The sequence below is a fragment of the Camelus dromedarius genome, chromosome 2 (assembly GCF_036321535.1).
Source record: "Camelus dromedarius isolate mCamDro1 chromosome 2, mCamDro1.pat, whole genome shotgun sequence".
Classification (NCBI taxonomy): Eukaryota; Metazoa; Chordata; class Mammalia; order Artiodactyla; family Camelidae; genus Camelus; species Camelus dromedarius.
Window position 1 is genome coordinate 110312887 of NC_087437.1, and position 15150 is coordinate 110328036.

Genomic DNA, 15150 nt, shown 5'->3' on the forward strand with positions numbered 1-15150 from the left:
ATGATCAGAAATGAGATCTGTCTTCAGCGATGTGATGGAACTACTCCATCTAAATCAACTGCAAACAGCTTCTTTGAAATTAAATCATGTTCCTGACAGACAATAGTAATTCTTTACTTTGGTGTGAAGTTAACAGCCAGGGAGGGAAGAGGTAGATTTCAACTGGACATGTACTTGGAGTGATCATTTCAAAGGCACAGTATGATCTGCAGTGATGATTAGCAGCAAGAGGAATAGCACCTTCTGTAACAAAAGTGGTTGGTAGCCACAGCAGCCAGATCTGTACCCACAACCATCATCACATGCACAGCTGTAGCAGGAGCCACAGCCACAGCCACCACAGGGGTTTCTGTAGTAGTTGTAACACATGGTGTCAGGAGATGAGGTTTCAGTTGATGTGTAGAAGCATTTCTGAAGTCTGAATAGCATCCAGTCTCCTAGGACTTTCATATAATTCCAGGGATGGATAGGTCATACCACACATGGGCTCACTTCTCTAATTTGACAACAATTTATCTAAAATGAGCTCATTCTGTTTACAAAAAATTTGTTAGTTTGACATTGTTTATTGCTATCCTAGGAATCTTCTCAAGCCTTAAAACAAAATAATAATACACTTGCCAAGCCCCCAAATTTATGCAATCGTAATTTTATCTTCCATCATTGCATTTCATGACCATAACAGAACATATCACCAAAGTATGCTTGACCTATAAATATGTGCTTATTATTTTGCTCTTTTGATATCTTGGAAATCATCTATCAGACATGAAGCTCTATTCACTGCTATTAATATGCTTTTCATCATCATCATCATCATCATAGATCATCTTCTTTTTCCCTTCCCAAATATTTTGCTTTTTCCTTTATAATAACACACTCCACAGTATAATGCTGGTAAACTTATAAATGGTACATCTTTCTTCTAAGTTTCAGAGGCTCTGTAGCAGAGATTTTCCTGGCACACAGATTAATTCATTTCTTAGTTGAGCCATTTACCAATCATCTGATCATAGAAAACGTCCTCAACTTTATGAAATGCAGTTGCTGCAACTGCTAAATGGGAACAAAAATAACTGCATATATTTAAAAATTTGTCAAGAGGCCTGTAGAAAATACATGGGAAATACAAAGGTCGCAGCACAGATCCTGGTATATAGTGGAGACTCAATACATTCTATTTCTTTCCTCCTTTGCTTTAATCCAAGTAAAAACATTCCCAAATAACAACATCTTTTCCAATATCTATATTTACTTGTACTGATATAGTTATTATACTAAAATTTTAAGGTTTACTTCAAAGTCGCTCTACTTTAATGTTGCTCTATTAATTAGTGTTTTTTATAACGACTTTTCAAAAATGACCCAACTCCCTCAGAAAATTAACTATCACACGATTGGCCACACTGCACCCTGCCTGAAGCATTTTAAATAATATTTCTGTAAAAATATAGTCTCTAGCAATACATCCCAGGGCTTGGCTTCATAGCATATTTTGAAGATCAATAATCATGAACATCTATTGAAATTACAAGAACCTAGTTGAGGAAAGCCTGTGTATTTAGTAAAGAGAAACTAGATTTCTGCATTCCAAGATTGTCACAGGATTGCTGTGTAAGAGTAAAGTCAGTCTCTATACGGAAGTATGGCCATATTGCAGTTGACAATTTCAGAAGAAATGAGTAATGTGTCATTGTACAGGGGCGCCTCCTGATTCATGAGGTCATACTCTAAAAGTTCTATGAGAATCACACTAATAGAACATGCACTTTTCCCCTCTTTCCACTACATGTCAATTCAATCTGATTTAAAATGTAGTCTGATCCAAATGCCCACACAGCTAGGCAGTATTCTCTACCTGTACAATACTTTATTTGTTGAAAAGAGTTCCTTTTCAGATGTCTATATCTGAACCCTAAAACCATTTGGTGAGACCAGCAGATTATGAATTACGATGTCATTTAACAAAGGCTGCGGCTCAGGACGCTTGGGCTCCAAATCAAAATCAAGTTTTCTTGGTCTCATACAATCTATATAGTATTCTTCAGAGAAGAGAGGGAAGAAAGAATGTCTATTATTTTATTTTGTCTTACTGCATCATGATACCAATTGATTTCATTTTCTTGTATACCTATTATTTTATACCTATTATTGAAAAGGGGTAGTGAAGGAGGACATTCTTGCCTTCTTCCTGATCTTAGCAGGAAACCTAGTTTTCACCATTAAGCAAGATGTTAGCTGTAGCTTTTTGTGGGTATTCTTTATCAAGCTGAGGAAATTCCCCTCTATTCCTGTTTACTGAGACTTTTTATCATGAGTGGGTGATAGACTTTGTCAAATGCTTTTTCTTCATCTATTGATAGGATCACATGGTTTTTCTTCTTCAGGCTGTTGATGTGATGGATTACATTAATTGATTTTTTTTAATGTTGAACCAAGCCATGCATTATTGGGACAAATCCCTGTTGATCATGCTGTATAGTTATTTTTTCATATGGTGTTGGATTCAATTTTCTAATATTTTGTTGAAAATTTTAGCGTTTGTGTTTATTTAAGATATTGGTCTGTAGTTTTCCTTATTTGTAATACCTTTGTCTGGTTTTCATATTAGGGTAATGCTGGCCTCATAGAATGAGTCAGAGAGTATTCCCTCTGCTACTATCTTCTGAAAGTAATTACAGAGAATTGGTATTACTTATTCCATAAGTGTTTTGTAGAATATATCAGTGAATGCATTTAGATTTGGTGCTTTCTGTTTTGGAAGGTTATTAATTATTGATTCAAACTCTTTAATAGATACAGTTCCATTAAGATTGTCTATTTCTTCTTGCATGAGTTTTGGCAGACCATGTGATTTCTTATAGCAAGTCAAGTTTATTAATGATTGTTAGAACAGCCTATAATTGTTTATTCATTTTTATTTAGTTGTTTAGATGTCTGTTTAGTTTTTTTGACTTCTGTCTGTCTCCTTCATTAAATATGCCCTCTGTGAATACACAGATAGCCATTCTTATTCAGTGTTACATTAGAGCCCACCAAAAAGATCTAAATGGCAGAGATGTGCCATGTTCATCGATTAGAAAACTCAATATTGTTATGAAGTCCATTCTCCCAAAATTTATCTGCAAATTCAACTCAATCTCAGTTAAAATCTCAGGAGGATATATTTGTAGTTGTTGACAAGCTGATTTCAACAATTAGATGAAAAACAAAATAATTAGATCAGACAAAATAATCTTGAAAAAAAAACAAAGTAGGAAGTCTCACATTACCTAACACCAAGATCTACTACAACTGTGTAGTGAACAAAACCGTGTGGTATTAGTGGAATTATGGGCACTGAATAAACTGTGGATAAAGAAGTAAATGACCCTAAGGCTGAGGTAGTGGAGTAGCTGCCCAACTTTTCAGGGAGGCCACAAATACCAACATCAGTAACGATTCTGGCCCAAAAGACGCAATTACTTGCAGGAACAAATGACATTTGTTTATTGAAAAAAAATGCAATTTCTTCCAACTTTGGAGTACTTATGCTCATGGACAATACAAAACCATAGAATAGAATAACCAAGAATTCATATTTTGGACATAATCAGACTCAGATCTTCTGTCTTCAGGTAACAATGAGAGCATTCATAATTTCTCAATAACAAACAGCTTCTTTGAAGTAAACACAGGTGGTATCGAGCCCTTACTTGAATGTAGAGATTACAAAATGAAGCATCCTTTGGGAGAAAAGTGTTAAACTTTAAATATTATTTCAGAGGCATAGTGTATTCTAGGATGTTTTTCTGTCAGCAAGAGGAATAGCATCTTCTGTAGAAAAGTGGTCGGTAGATACAGCAGCCACAGCCAGACCCATAGCCACAACCAGAGCCACAGCCATATCTACAACCACAGCCAGAGCTCTATCCACACCCCCCAAAGGAGTTCCTGTAATAGTTGCAACACATGATGGCAGAGGGTGAGGTTTCAGGTGAGATGCAGAACACTTCTGAAGTTTAAATGTCACCTACTACTCTGGAACCTTTGCATACTGACAGGAAGTCCAGGGCATACCATCAATTTTATGATTCGTGCAATAAATATTTACTTAATACCCAGTGTTTGCAAGTCACTCCTGTCAGTTGATAATGAGAGCACTTGGTCTTTTCATAGCTACAGCATCTGTCATAAATAAACCCATTATTTCAGAGTCTCCAGTTTTACTGGGAAATCATGTTTGCTTTTTGTCACCCAAGCATTGTTTTGAGCCAATTACAAAACTATAAAGTTTTCATCAATTACCCAATCACCTGAACACGTGATTCCAAAGATATATTTCATGTAACAAGGCTCTGTGGAAGGCAGGGAAGTTAATGTTTGGGCATGCAACTATTAAAATGAACTTGACTAATTACATTGAGTAGGTTACTAATTATCAATTACATTGTAAGATATTTCATTGGAACACAATTCTGCTCTATACAGAAACTCCTCAACATTTTAGCTTATAGAGTTCCTATGAACCCAAACACTTGTGAATGTAACTTTCTGATAATATTTTTTTTATCCCAAGAGCCATTTTTCAATAAATTTTTATCAACTCCAGGTGGTCATTTAGTTCAAACCAGAGCAACAAATACAAAAAAGATCCTTTGCAATGACACTTTTGAATGTTTTCTAAATCACGAATTTCCTTCAGACATTTTAATCTATTGGGTCCCAGTGAAAATGGGAAAGTGGTAGGTAACTTGTAATAAGGAAACCGGGTACAAAGAGGTTTGGAAAGTTATTAAAAGTCCACAGCTAATTCATTGCCAAGACTGAGTATTTGTTCTTCTTTATTATGCTACATGGTTTTCCCTTCCAATCACTGGAGACCTGAACACTTGCTGTAACTAGTTTATTGTGGTGACTCATTTAATTTTTTTGTGAAATTACTCTTTTGTAAAATCCCCACATACTTCAGAATCTTTCATGATTCTCAATGTCACTTTGGATACTAATTAAAATGTACTTCAGTGTTTTGTTCACAAGCCCTTCCCATCGAGTATGGCGGATAGTTCCTCTCACCCTTTCATTTTCACTCCGAAGTGATCTACCCTTGATATCCATTGGTGTGACTGGTCTCCTAGGCTCCGCTGATATGCTGGTATGATATCCACACAATTGGCCAGATAATTTAGAGAACAGTAGAGGAAGCCTTTGTAAATTACACCAAAAATGGCACCTTAGAAAAACACTCATCCATTATCTCACAGTCTTAGTGTATCAGGAGTCTAAGCACAGCCTAACTGGGGTCCCTCCTCAAGGTCTCACAATCTTGCAATCAAGGTATCAGCCAGGACATCTGCAAAATCTCTTTGCTGTACAAATTAATTAGAGTTACCGGGTTTAGAACACATACCCAAAATATTCCATGAAACATGTTTACACTAAAAAGCAATCCATTTTTTTAATCTGAAATTCAAATTTATTTACATTGTGTTTTATGTGCCAACTCTAAACATAGCATAATCACAGGAGTATATCCCATCATCTTTTCAAAGTTAGAGGTGAGTTACAGATCCTTCTTCCTGCACCGAAGAGGAGGGGATCATACAAGGTTTCTCACTGGGGTCAACTTAGAATTCTCACTACATATACCTGGGAATTTACTCCTTAACCCCAACTAGTGATCACATTTCTTCCAGGACGGTTGAGGGCTATTGCAGTAAGGTTCCAACATATGGACATTTTCCAAAATGTATTTCTTCTCTTTCCCTTGTCAAGAAGGATATTTCGTTTCATCCATAATTGACCAACTTCAATTCATCCCTTATATTAAACTAGCGGTTTGTCTCTTTTAGAAAGATTCCTGATCCTTCTCTCTACTTACTCTTTGTCCTGGCCTCTCTCTGGATTTCTTCCTCTGTATTTCCCAAACACTCCAGTGTATGATTCTATTGTAGCCATACTCTAATCTTTGTATAGAGTATGTATAAAGATTTTGAATAGAGGTTTGTTTTTGTCTGTTCCACACTTCAGAAAGCAGGGATGAGCTATTTTAGCTCTCTGTTCATAGCACATATGGAAATGTCCTTTATTAGGAGCTTAATAAGTGGTGAATGAGACTACTCCTTCATCTAACGTAAGATGTAGTTCTATTTCTTCAAGAATAACGATCTATCCACACATTCTCTTTTGCTCTTACTCTTCTCAAGACTGCAATTTCTTTCAGGTTTCCAGCAATTTGAGAAACCACAGAAGTTATTTAACCATGGATGGTTGAATCTTGACTCCAGTTCTTGTGGTCTTCTTATATCCTGCATGAAGATTGAACTTCTAAAGCCAAAACATATTATAACTGGCCTCTCCTCCCCGATGCAGAAATATAAAAGTTTGCAGTTCTGTGTTTACCTGGTATCAGCATCTCCATTTTCACAATCAGGGTTCGAAGCTCAATTCCATTCCTAGCCTATAGTAGCCTAAAATAGGGTGGGACAAAATTTGCATGTAAAATCAGTTCATTCTACCCCTCTCCCTGAGTTTGTAATTTTCTCCTAAAGTAACCCTAGTAGTGGGCTTACAAAGCCAAACTTGTGTCTGCTTGCCAGCGCTCAGTAACGCCAATCTATTGACACCAGGTTGTAGTAAAGGAAAAGTACAGCTTTTATTGCAGGGAGACAAGCAAGGTGTCCAGGTAGCGAGTGAGTGCTTAAAAGATCTCAACTCCCTTAAGGCTTTCAGGGAAAGGTTTTCAAAGACAGGGTGAGAGAGGTGGGTTGTGGGGTGTGTCATCAGCTCACAGTCATTCTTCTGATTGGTTGGTGGGAGGTAATCTGGAGTCAACATCATTAACCTTTTGGTTCCAACCCGTCTGGGGTCTATATGTTTGTGGGCAGCAAACAATTAACTTCTTCCACCTGATGGAGGTTGCAGTAACTGCAGAACAGCTCAAAGCACACGGCTCAGAATATTATCCATTGCCTTCGAAAATGAACAAAATGTTCTTGATTTTTGTTTAATGGCGAAACTGTTATAATTTTGTCTTACTTGACTGTTTTCCCTTCTTTCTCCATTTTCTCACTTCTCTGATTAAATGTACTCTTTGGGACTCAGGGAAGCCTAGGAAACTTCCTAGTGTTTCCATAGACAAGAGGCAAGTGGAGGACATGAGAGGGGCTCTGTCCTGGGAAGCCCCTATAGAGTCCTGTTTGGTTACAGTGGGTGATCCTACCTGGGTTTAGAGATTTCTTCCTCTTTATTTCCCAAAGGTCATTGAGCACCTAACGAAGAAGTCATTCTTGTTTCAGATGGTGTCACATATTAGAAAGAGCTTTTGTGTTGAGAAATTTGTGTGTCATTATCATCCTTTCACTTCACCCTATTTAGTGTCTCTAGAAAGAACCAGAGCATGTCTCCAATACTAGTCTTATTAGTTTTGCAATACCAGACTTTCAGATACATAACTGTATACACCACGCTGAATTCCCCACAATTCCAAGTGTTAAGAAGAAATATATCTTTTTTCAAAATTATCTTCTCTAGGTTTCTCTTTCTTCTCCTTCTCTGTTGATGTGTAAGATCTTACAGGCTAGACCTTTACAAGTTTCCTGATGCTGTTCTGTTTCCTTTCATTATTTATGCTACCACCCATATCCAGGGGCTTTTACCAGTCTCCAGGTCATGTATATACCTAACTATTTAGCCTTCTGCCTCTTCTCTTCCAATGCATCTTTTTTCACCATTAGCATTTTCGAAAACAGATTTTTCTGAGGCACTTGTCTGTGCGTGTATATGTGTGTGAATGTGATGATGAGTACATAAGTGCTGATCAGTGTGGAAAGAAAGAAATGAATAGACCTAGGGTCATGAAACACAAATGTTTAAGAACAAACCTTGAGTAAAATGAGTTAAGAACACAAGACTCAAAGAAGAGCCTTTTTTTTCAGGGAAATTCAAGATACATAACATGCTGTATGTCATGCGTACTGACCAACCAGAACGGAAGCCAGACACACAATCATAATGAACAGCTGTGCATTATCTCTGCCAGTCTCTAAGGAAGGCACAGAAATTGGAGTCAAAAATATAAACCAACAGCATGGCTGACACAAAAGACACATAAACTTGTTAGGACCAGTGAAACATGTTTATTTGGAAATAATCACAATATAGAAACAAAATAAGAAGGTAGTGGGTTTACACTTGAACTAGGTACAAAATGAAGTTTTCTGCCTTCCAGGAGCATTTTGGAGTAACTCAGGCTCCTTTAATTAGAAATAGGACTTTCTAGAAGGCAATCAGGCTGTGACTTCTCTATTTGATGAGAAATGATGTGATTTTTGAGGCACTGAAATGGAAAAAGGTTGAAATAATTATTTTAGAGGAGAAGTGCACTGCAGTTACATTCTAGCAGCTAGAAGAATAGTATCTTCTACAGAAAAATGGTTGGTAACCACCGCAGGCAGAACTACAGCCACAGCCATATCCAGAGCCATAGCCACAGCTACCACGGTAGTTTCTGTAATAGTCACAACACATGGTATTTTACAGGCGGGAGTTCAGGAGTTCTACAGAGGAGCAGATGGAGGTTTCTGAAGTCTGAATGTCATCTCCTGCTCTGAGACCTTTATATACTACCAGAAGTGGGTGGAGCACGTAACACAGACTCTGTGGATTCATTATCACCGCAATTTTTATTTCTAAAAAGCTTATCACACTAAGGACAACAGTTTTGGGGGATAGTTATGCCCTAGCTAGTCATGAAAATTGTAAGGAAACAGATGTAACCTTCACACTGAACAAGTATGTCTTGTGGAATGTAATCAAACCAAATTTAGATTTTTCACCTCAAAGGGCGTTAACTCTTCTGCAACTTCTAGTCCCATATATGTGGGAGATGCTGCAGCATCTTATATCTCAGCATCACTGACAGGAAAACACCAGGGCTGGAGAAGAAAGGCAAACAGGAGGGGCATTAGGTGAGGAATTCTCAGGTTATACCTACAAAAAAGTGGATGGAACCAGGTAGAGTGGCCACTAAAGTGGTGGCTGAAGCAAGGGTCAGATGAGGCAAAGAAGATCTGAATTAGTGCAAAGCAGAGATTTGATATAATATGCCAAAATAAAAACAGCCATGATTTTGTCCAATGCAACATAACCCACTCTAATTAACAGTTCTTGGAAATTTTCAGTATTACTTTCTTAGAAACATTTTGCCCACTTTAAAAAAAATCATCAAAATTGTATCTGCTCAAATCCTACTTGAATTTTCAAAACACAGCTTAGGCTACACCTCATATAAGAAGCATTCCTGGGCATTCACAACATACATTAGCCTTAATTTCCATAGCTCCCTGCGCCTAAATCTAAATCTATTGTGATACTGCATGTTATATTAGCATGTTCGATTTTAATTACCTGATTCCCGCAGTCAACTGTAATTTAATGCAAATAACTTTGTCTTTATTTTCTGTGAATCTAAAGAACTAAGCACTCAGAAACTGTTGAATGAGTGCCTATAAATTTTTTTCCTCTTGTAAAAATTGTTTTTATTTTGATGTATAGGTTGTTATATAGGGAAATAATAATAATAACAATTAATAATGTTTTTATTTCCCTTTATAGCTTTGAGGCACACTCACACTTATTACTTCATTTAATTCTTACAAAAACAATGTAAAATGGGAAGCTGTGGTATTTATTTTTAAATGCATAGATGAAAAAACAGAGGCCAAGGATAATTAAGTCTTGCCCAAGTCTCTCAGCTTTCAGTAGTAGAGCTGAATTGGTCCAAATCCTGTTATAACCATAAAAGTTAAGGAAGAACCCATGAATTATTTTTTCTTAGTTTTTAAGATGGAAAATATTCACTTTGAGTAAAATTATCAATATTTTGCAATTTCTGCCTTATGTTTCTACCCTCTAAATTTTCTTTGTCATCTTTGCCATTCTAGCTAAAGTGTGCTTTGAACCATCAAGAAAACAACTCAGTCCCCTCTCAGACCTGCCCCATAACTCTAAGTACCACACAGCGGCATTATGGCGGCTCTAATCATGCAAATGCATTATCTATTGAGAATACAATCTTCTTAATACTGCAAGTTAATCTCAGAAATTATAGAATTTCTAAAAATTTTTTAAATTTTAAGAATTTTAGAAATTTTGAGTGGAAATTATTATAACTTTTCTAGACATTCCAAATTTTAATCAATATAGGGTATGTATTAGCACTCTAGATCAGCAACTTCCATGTCAAAATAAAAACGTCAGATTCTAGGTGTACTTCCTAATTATGATTGTCCTGCTTTTGCAGTTCTTTCCACTAAAATATATTCAAATTGGCTCCATTTCTGCAAACTCTGTGACCCTTTCTACATTTCATATTTCACATGCTTTCTCCCATAATAGCTCTAGCCTGACCATGTTTATTTGCATCTTTTCATTAACTGCCCTACTAGACAGTGACTGAACAATTTAACTTTAAACAAAATTTTGAGTACCTACATCATGTAAGCAATATTCCAAGGCATAGAATTAAATAAAATTACATATCAAGAGCCCAAGAATGAGCTCTGTGGTTTAGAAACTCTCCAGAGAGAGTGAAACACCTTTTTCATTGGACCAGTCTCCATCCTTTCACCACATGCTACAGGAAAGATTATTTTCAATCTTTATATTTCCTCACTCATTCACTCTTCAATTTGTTGCAATCAATATTTACTGTTAACACCCCCCCCCCAAAAAAGCTCTCTTCATGAAAAATCTCATATCATTTGCCAAATTCAATGGAAACTTCTCAAGTAATTAATACAATAGGATGATAAAGTAAAAAGCAAGACCAACTTATCAGAAAACAAGCCACTTCACTAAAACCAGTAATTTGTACTAATAATACAGTGACAAACGTATCAATGTATTTGGTGTCATAGTGCATGTTAAGAGTTCATAACTATGGAATATATGTATGATAGATGTACAAAACATCTAACAGGAGAGTGCCTATGAATTTTACATGAGAAAATTGAAACTATTGATTTTCCTGGATTTTCAAAATATCGTCAATACTAATAAGAAAAATATATAGGATTGAGCCACATAAAATTGTCATTTTTATAAATTAAGATGTTAAGTGTCACCAGTTTTTCCATAATAAGCAGCGTAATGATAAATATAATGACAAAAATCCACTGAGTTTGCAGAGTGGCATACCTTTGCATATTTTATTTAATTTAGTACTCTCAACAATCCTGATCTATCCCTATTTTGTCATTTTGTCTTTGATTATACTGAGGCTCAGAAAAGTTAGATAATGTGCCCACAATCACACAACAAATACTGATGGAACCTACACTTGAGCATAAGTGGGGTGACTCTGGAAGCTAGTCTTTTAATCACTATCTATACAATCTTCTTATTGTAAGTGTGATCAGTTGTATGACTTTGGGGAAATGATATTTTGCAGGAACGTACAGTTAAAGACAATGTTTCTTGTGCTGGAGAACATGAATATCAACTAAAAATAAGCTTTAAAGATTCCTGGATCTAGAGCAATATTGCAGCCCCTCTTCATTGATTTCCATGGATTTTTCTTTTCTTTCTTTTTTTTTCTTTTTTTTTTTTCTTTTTCAGGCTCATAAGTAATACATATCTATTACAAAGCTTTCAAAGAAAAATTTTTTTCTCAATGACAGGAGGGAAATGGGAGTGGGGTGCTGTTAATTGTTTAATGACTTCTGCTGGGAGTAGGGGTCTAATATGCTCATTTCCATGGCATTCATCCTCCTAGCATGACTGGTCTCAAGTTAGCAAATGGCTTACAAAATTGCTGAAAATCTATATCATTTGCTAGTACTTTAAATTTCATATTTAAAATTTTAAATAATATGGAATTTTTTGTGTATAGTGTGAGGCAGTCACCCATCTTTTCTGTGTCTAAACACAAGGCCCACTGATCAAATAAACTACCTCAGATGAAAACTCTGTCTTTACTGGGAACCCCCCTGAAGTCTTCTGCAGTAGGTACTGTGGTCTTACTGGCTTAAAACCATCTACTGCCTATACCTTGATAACATGGACAGATTGCCTCGTCTTTACTGGTAGCCTAACATGTCTTCTCTTCCTGACTATAGTTCTTTCTTGTCCAGCTTGTTGTGACCTTTTAAAGCCACATGGCAGAGTAGAAATATATCATGAAACACATGCATAATTTTAAACTTTCCAGTAGCCACATTTAAAAAAGACAAAAATAAGCAGGTGAATTAATTTTACAGCATATTTTATTTAACCTAATGCATCCAAAATATTATCATTTAATATATAACCACTATTTTTTAATTATTTGATATAGTTTCCATAATTGTCTTTACACTAAGTCTTTGAAATCTGATGTGTATTTTACACTTACAGCACCTTTAATTTTGTACTTAGCCACATTTCAGATTCTCAATAGCCACCTCTCTCTAGTGGTTAGTTATCATATTGGACAGTGCAGCTTGAGACAATCTGAAGATTCCTCTATGGGTGTAGCCATTGAGTATAATTTTTCCAACAGCAGTTACTACTCTGGTAATAAGCTGCCAGTTTATTTGCTTGTTTTTCTAAATTCCCCTCGAATTCTATTTTCCATCTTATATAACTGACCAATTTCAACTCATCCTTTACAGCTCTGCTCATATACCATTCTCCTTCGGAAGAAATTCGTGACCCTTGTCTGACATTCTCTTCCCACATTCTAGCTGACTAAGTCAAACCACTGTTTCTTCATCATTTGGAGAAGTTGGAGAAACTCTGTCTTGAGCATAACCTCATCCCAGGGCTGACCTTAATGGCAGGGCCATCTTCCTTGGTTTGGGTGATTTGTGGGGTCTCCCAGCTCCAGGGATCTCGGGGTCACATATTGTGCAGTAACCCAGGTCATGCAAATGAGATGGCAACACCTTTATTACTGCTGATGAAACTTGATGCCTACTGAGTCTGAAAAGGGTTTTCTGTTGTAACACTTAAATGTTAGAGTTCAGGAAGGTCAGATGAGAAAAAAATACGAAAGTCAGAACACAAAAAAGTAATAAGCTCTCCAATTCTGGAAGCAGACCGGGTTTTTTTTTTTTTTAATCCCGTTCTTATATCTGCCCCAATTAAGGCATTAGAGAACTTTACTAAGCAGTGGAACTTACTCTTTCCCAACTGAAAAATGTAGCACTACCATACTCAGAACTGAATGGACTTGTCTGACAGAATTTACCTTAATTATTTGTACTATATTTTTTATCTTCATGCACTAGAATGTAAACCCTGTAAGAGCAGGGAACTTGTCTATAATTTTCCTACTGTGTCTTCAGTGTCCAGGATGGGACCCGTTCAGAAGTACTCAAAACTACTTGTCAGTTAAGTGACTTGAATCAATTTCCTCAATTTCAATAAATACATGCAAATATATTTGCAGTTTCATCAAAAGCAGATGATACAATAGAATGTTTTTATTCTTCCCTTAGTTCTTTATTCCTCCTGTGCTTAACACCTCTCCTTCTAATTTCTCATTAATTCTGCAAAGAATCTCTTCCATTCCATTATTCCTCTAAGCACTCAGGTCACCTCTTCTCTACCTTGAACTTTGCATGATTTTCCTGAGCAAGTGTCATTCATACCCTTCTTTTGCCTCCAACTCCATCCTAGACACAGTGCAATTCACAAAAAAACAGTTCTGAAATACTGTGTGATTTGTGCTCAGTGCCTGAGCATGTGGGATAAGAGAAATATATGGAGAAGATGTTGTTGCTTATACAGGGATAAGAATAAATGCTTGTAATACTCCAAGGAAGAACTTGAGGTTCAGGCAACATGTTACCCAATACTCAAGAGAGGCCATAACATCTAAAACAAATGAAAAATGCACAAACACACAAACATTTGTTAGAAAGAATGAACCATTTTTATTGAGAATAAGTTATTTCCCCAACTTTAAGATGTTAGGATCATCAGTACAGATAGAGAATCATCAATATATAATAGACAATGAGAGATTAAGAGAACACTTGGAAATTAGTCAGATGATACCATGGAGCCTCAGGCTACAAAGATGCCAATCTAAAACCGGGTAATTGGAGGTCAAACCTTCTGTCAGGCATGTAATTTCTTGGATGTAGCAATCATGGGTTATAGATTCTTGAATCAGCATTATCTATAAATGTGCCACTTCAGAGCAAATGGGGCTTGGATAGTGATGTTCTAACAGCAAGAAGAATAACACGTCCTATAGCAAACTGGCCTGTAGCTGCAGTAGCCAAAGCCAGAGCCGTATCCACAGCCATATCCAGTTCCGTAACCACAGCCATAGCGGGAGCCATATCCATGGCCGTATCCACAGCCATATCCGGTACCATAACCACACCCATAGCGGGAGCCATATCCACAGCCGTATCCACAGCCATATCCGGTACCATAACCACAGCCATAATAGGGGCTAAATCCACAGCCATAGCTGTTTCCACAGCCATAGCCACAGGAGTTGCCATAGTAGTTGCAACACATGTTGTCAAGGGATGTGAATTCAGGTGGGTTGAAAGAGGAGGTTTCTCAAATAGGTGTGTGTCTTCCTATTCCCTGGGACCTTTATATACTGTCAGTAATTAATAGAGCATACCATTCATTCCCTGACTTAGACAACAAATATGTAAGCAACCATCATGTGCCAGTCACGGTTGACTATCAATAATGCCATGTTTAAATGGCTCATTATTTTGGAGACTCCAGATTTATTTAAAGAGCACCATTTTAATTGGTTCTGCCGAAGAATTGCCTCAATAGAATCATTTGCCCCAAAACCGATATCCATTTTTCAAAACCTCCTTATATATGTCTTATATTAAAAGATTTGGGGGGGATGTGGAAAAAATTTGCCCCCTTTTCTCTTTTGTATTTCCTAAATCATCTGTCTCTGTCCATAAGAAAAGAAATTTTCCTTTCTCCTTTCTTAAATCATTTCAACTTCTTGCCAGGCTTCTCCCACCCAGATACCCACTATGACATGATACCTATTGGCATCTTGTGTACAAACTAAAGATGCTGCTTATTCTACAAAGCACAAAACAGCCCCCAACAAGGAAAAATTATCTAGTTCAAAATGCTAATAGTGCTAAAAATAGAAATCTATAAATAAGCTTCTCAATCAATAGATGTCTAAAT

At 36.6% G+C, this 15150-nt stretch overlaps 1 protein-coding gene and 1 pseudogene across 1 annotated transcript; both read right to left on the reverse strand.

The window, feature by feature from the left end:
- Window positions 1–218: 218 nt before the first annotated feature.
- Window positions 219–3953, reverse strand: LOC116152659 (keratin-associated protein 21-2-like; annotated as a pseudogene).
- Window positions 3954–13925: 9972 nt separating this feature from the next.
- LOC105086782 (keratin-associated protein 21-1-like) lies at window positions 13926–14652 on the reverse strand. The gene has a single exon (XM_010977361.3). It carries the CDS (start codon window positions 14494–14496, stop codon window positions 14194–14196), a length of 303 nt encoding a protein of 100 aa, XP_010975663.3. The 5' UTR covers window positions 14497–14652; the 3' UTR covers window positions 13926–14193.
- Window positions 14653–15150: the final 498 nt, after the last annotated feature.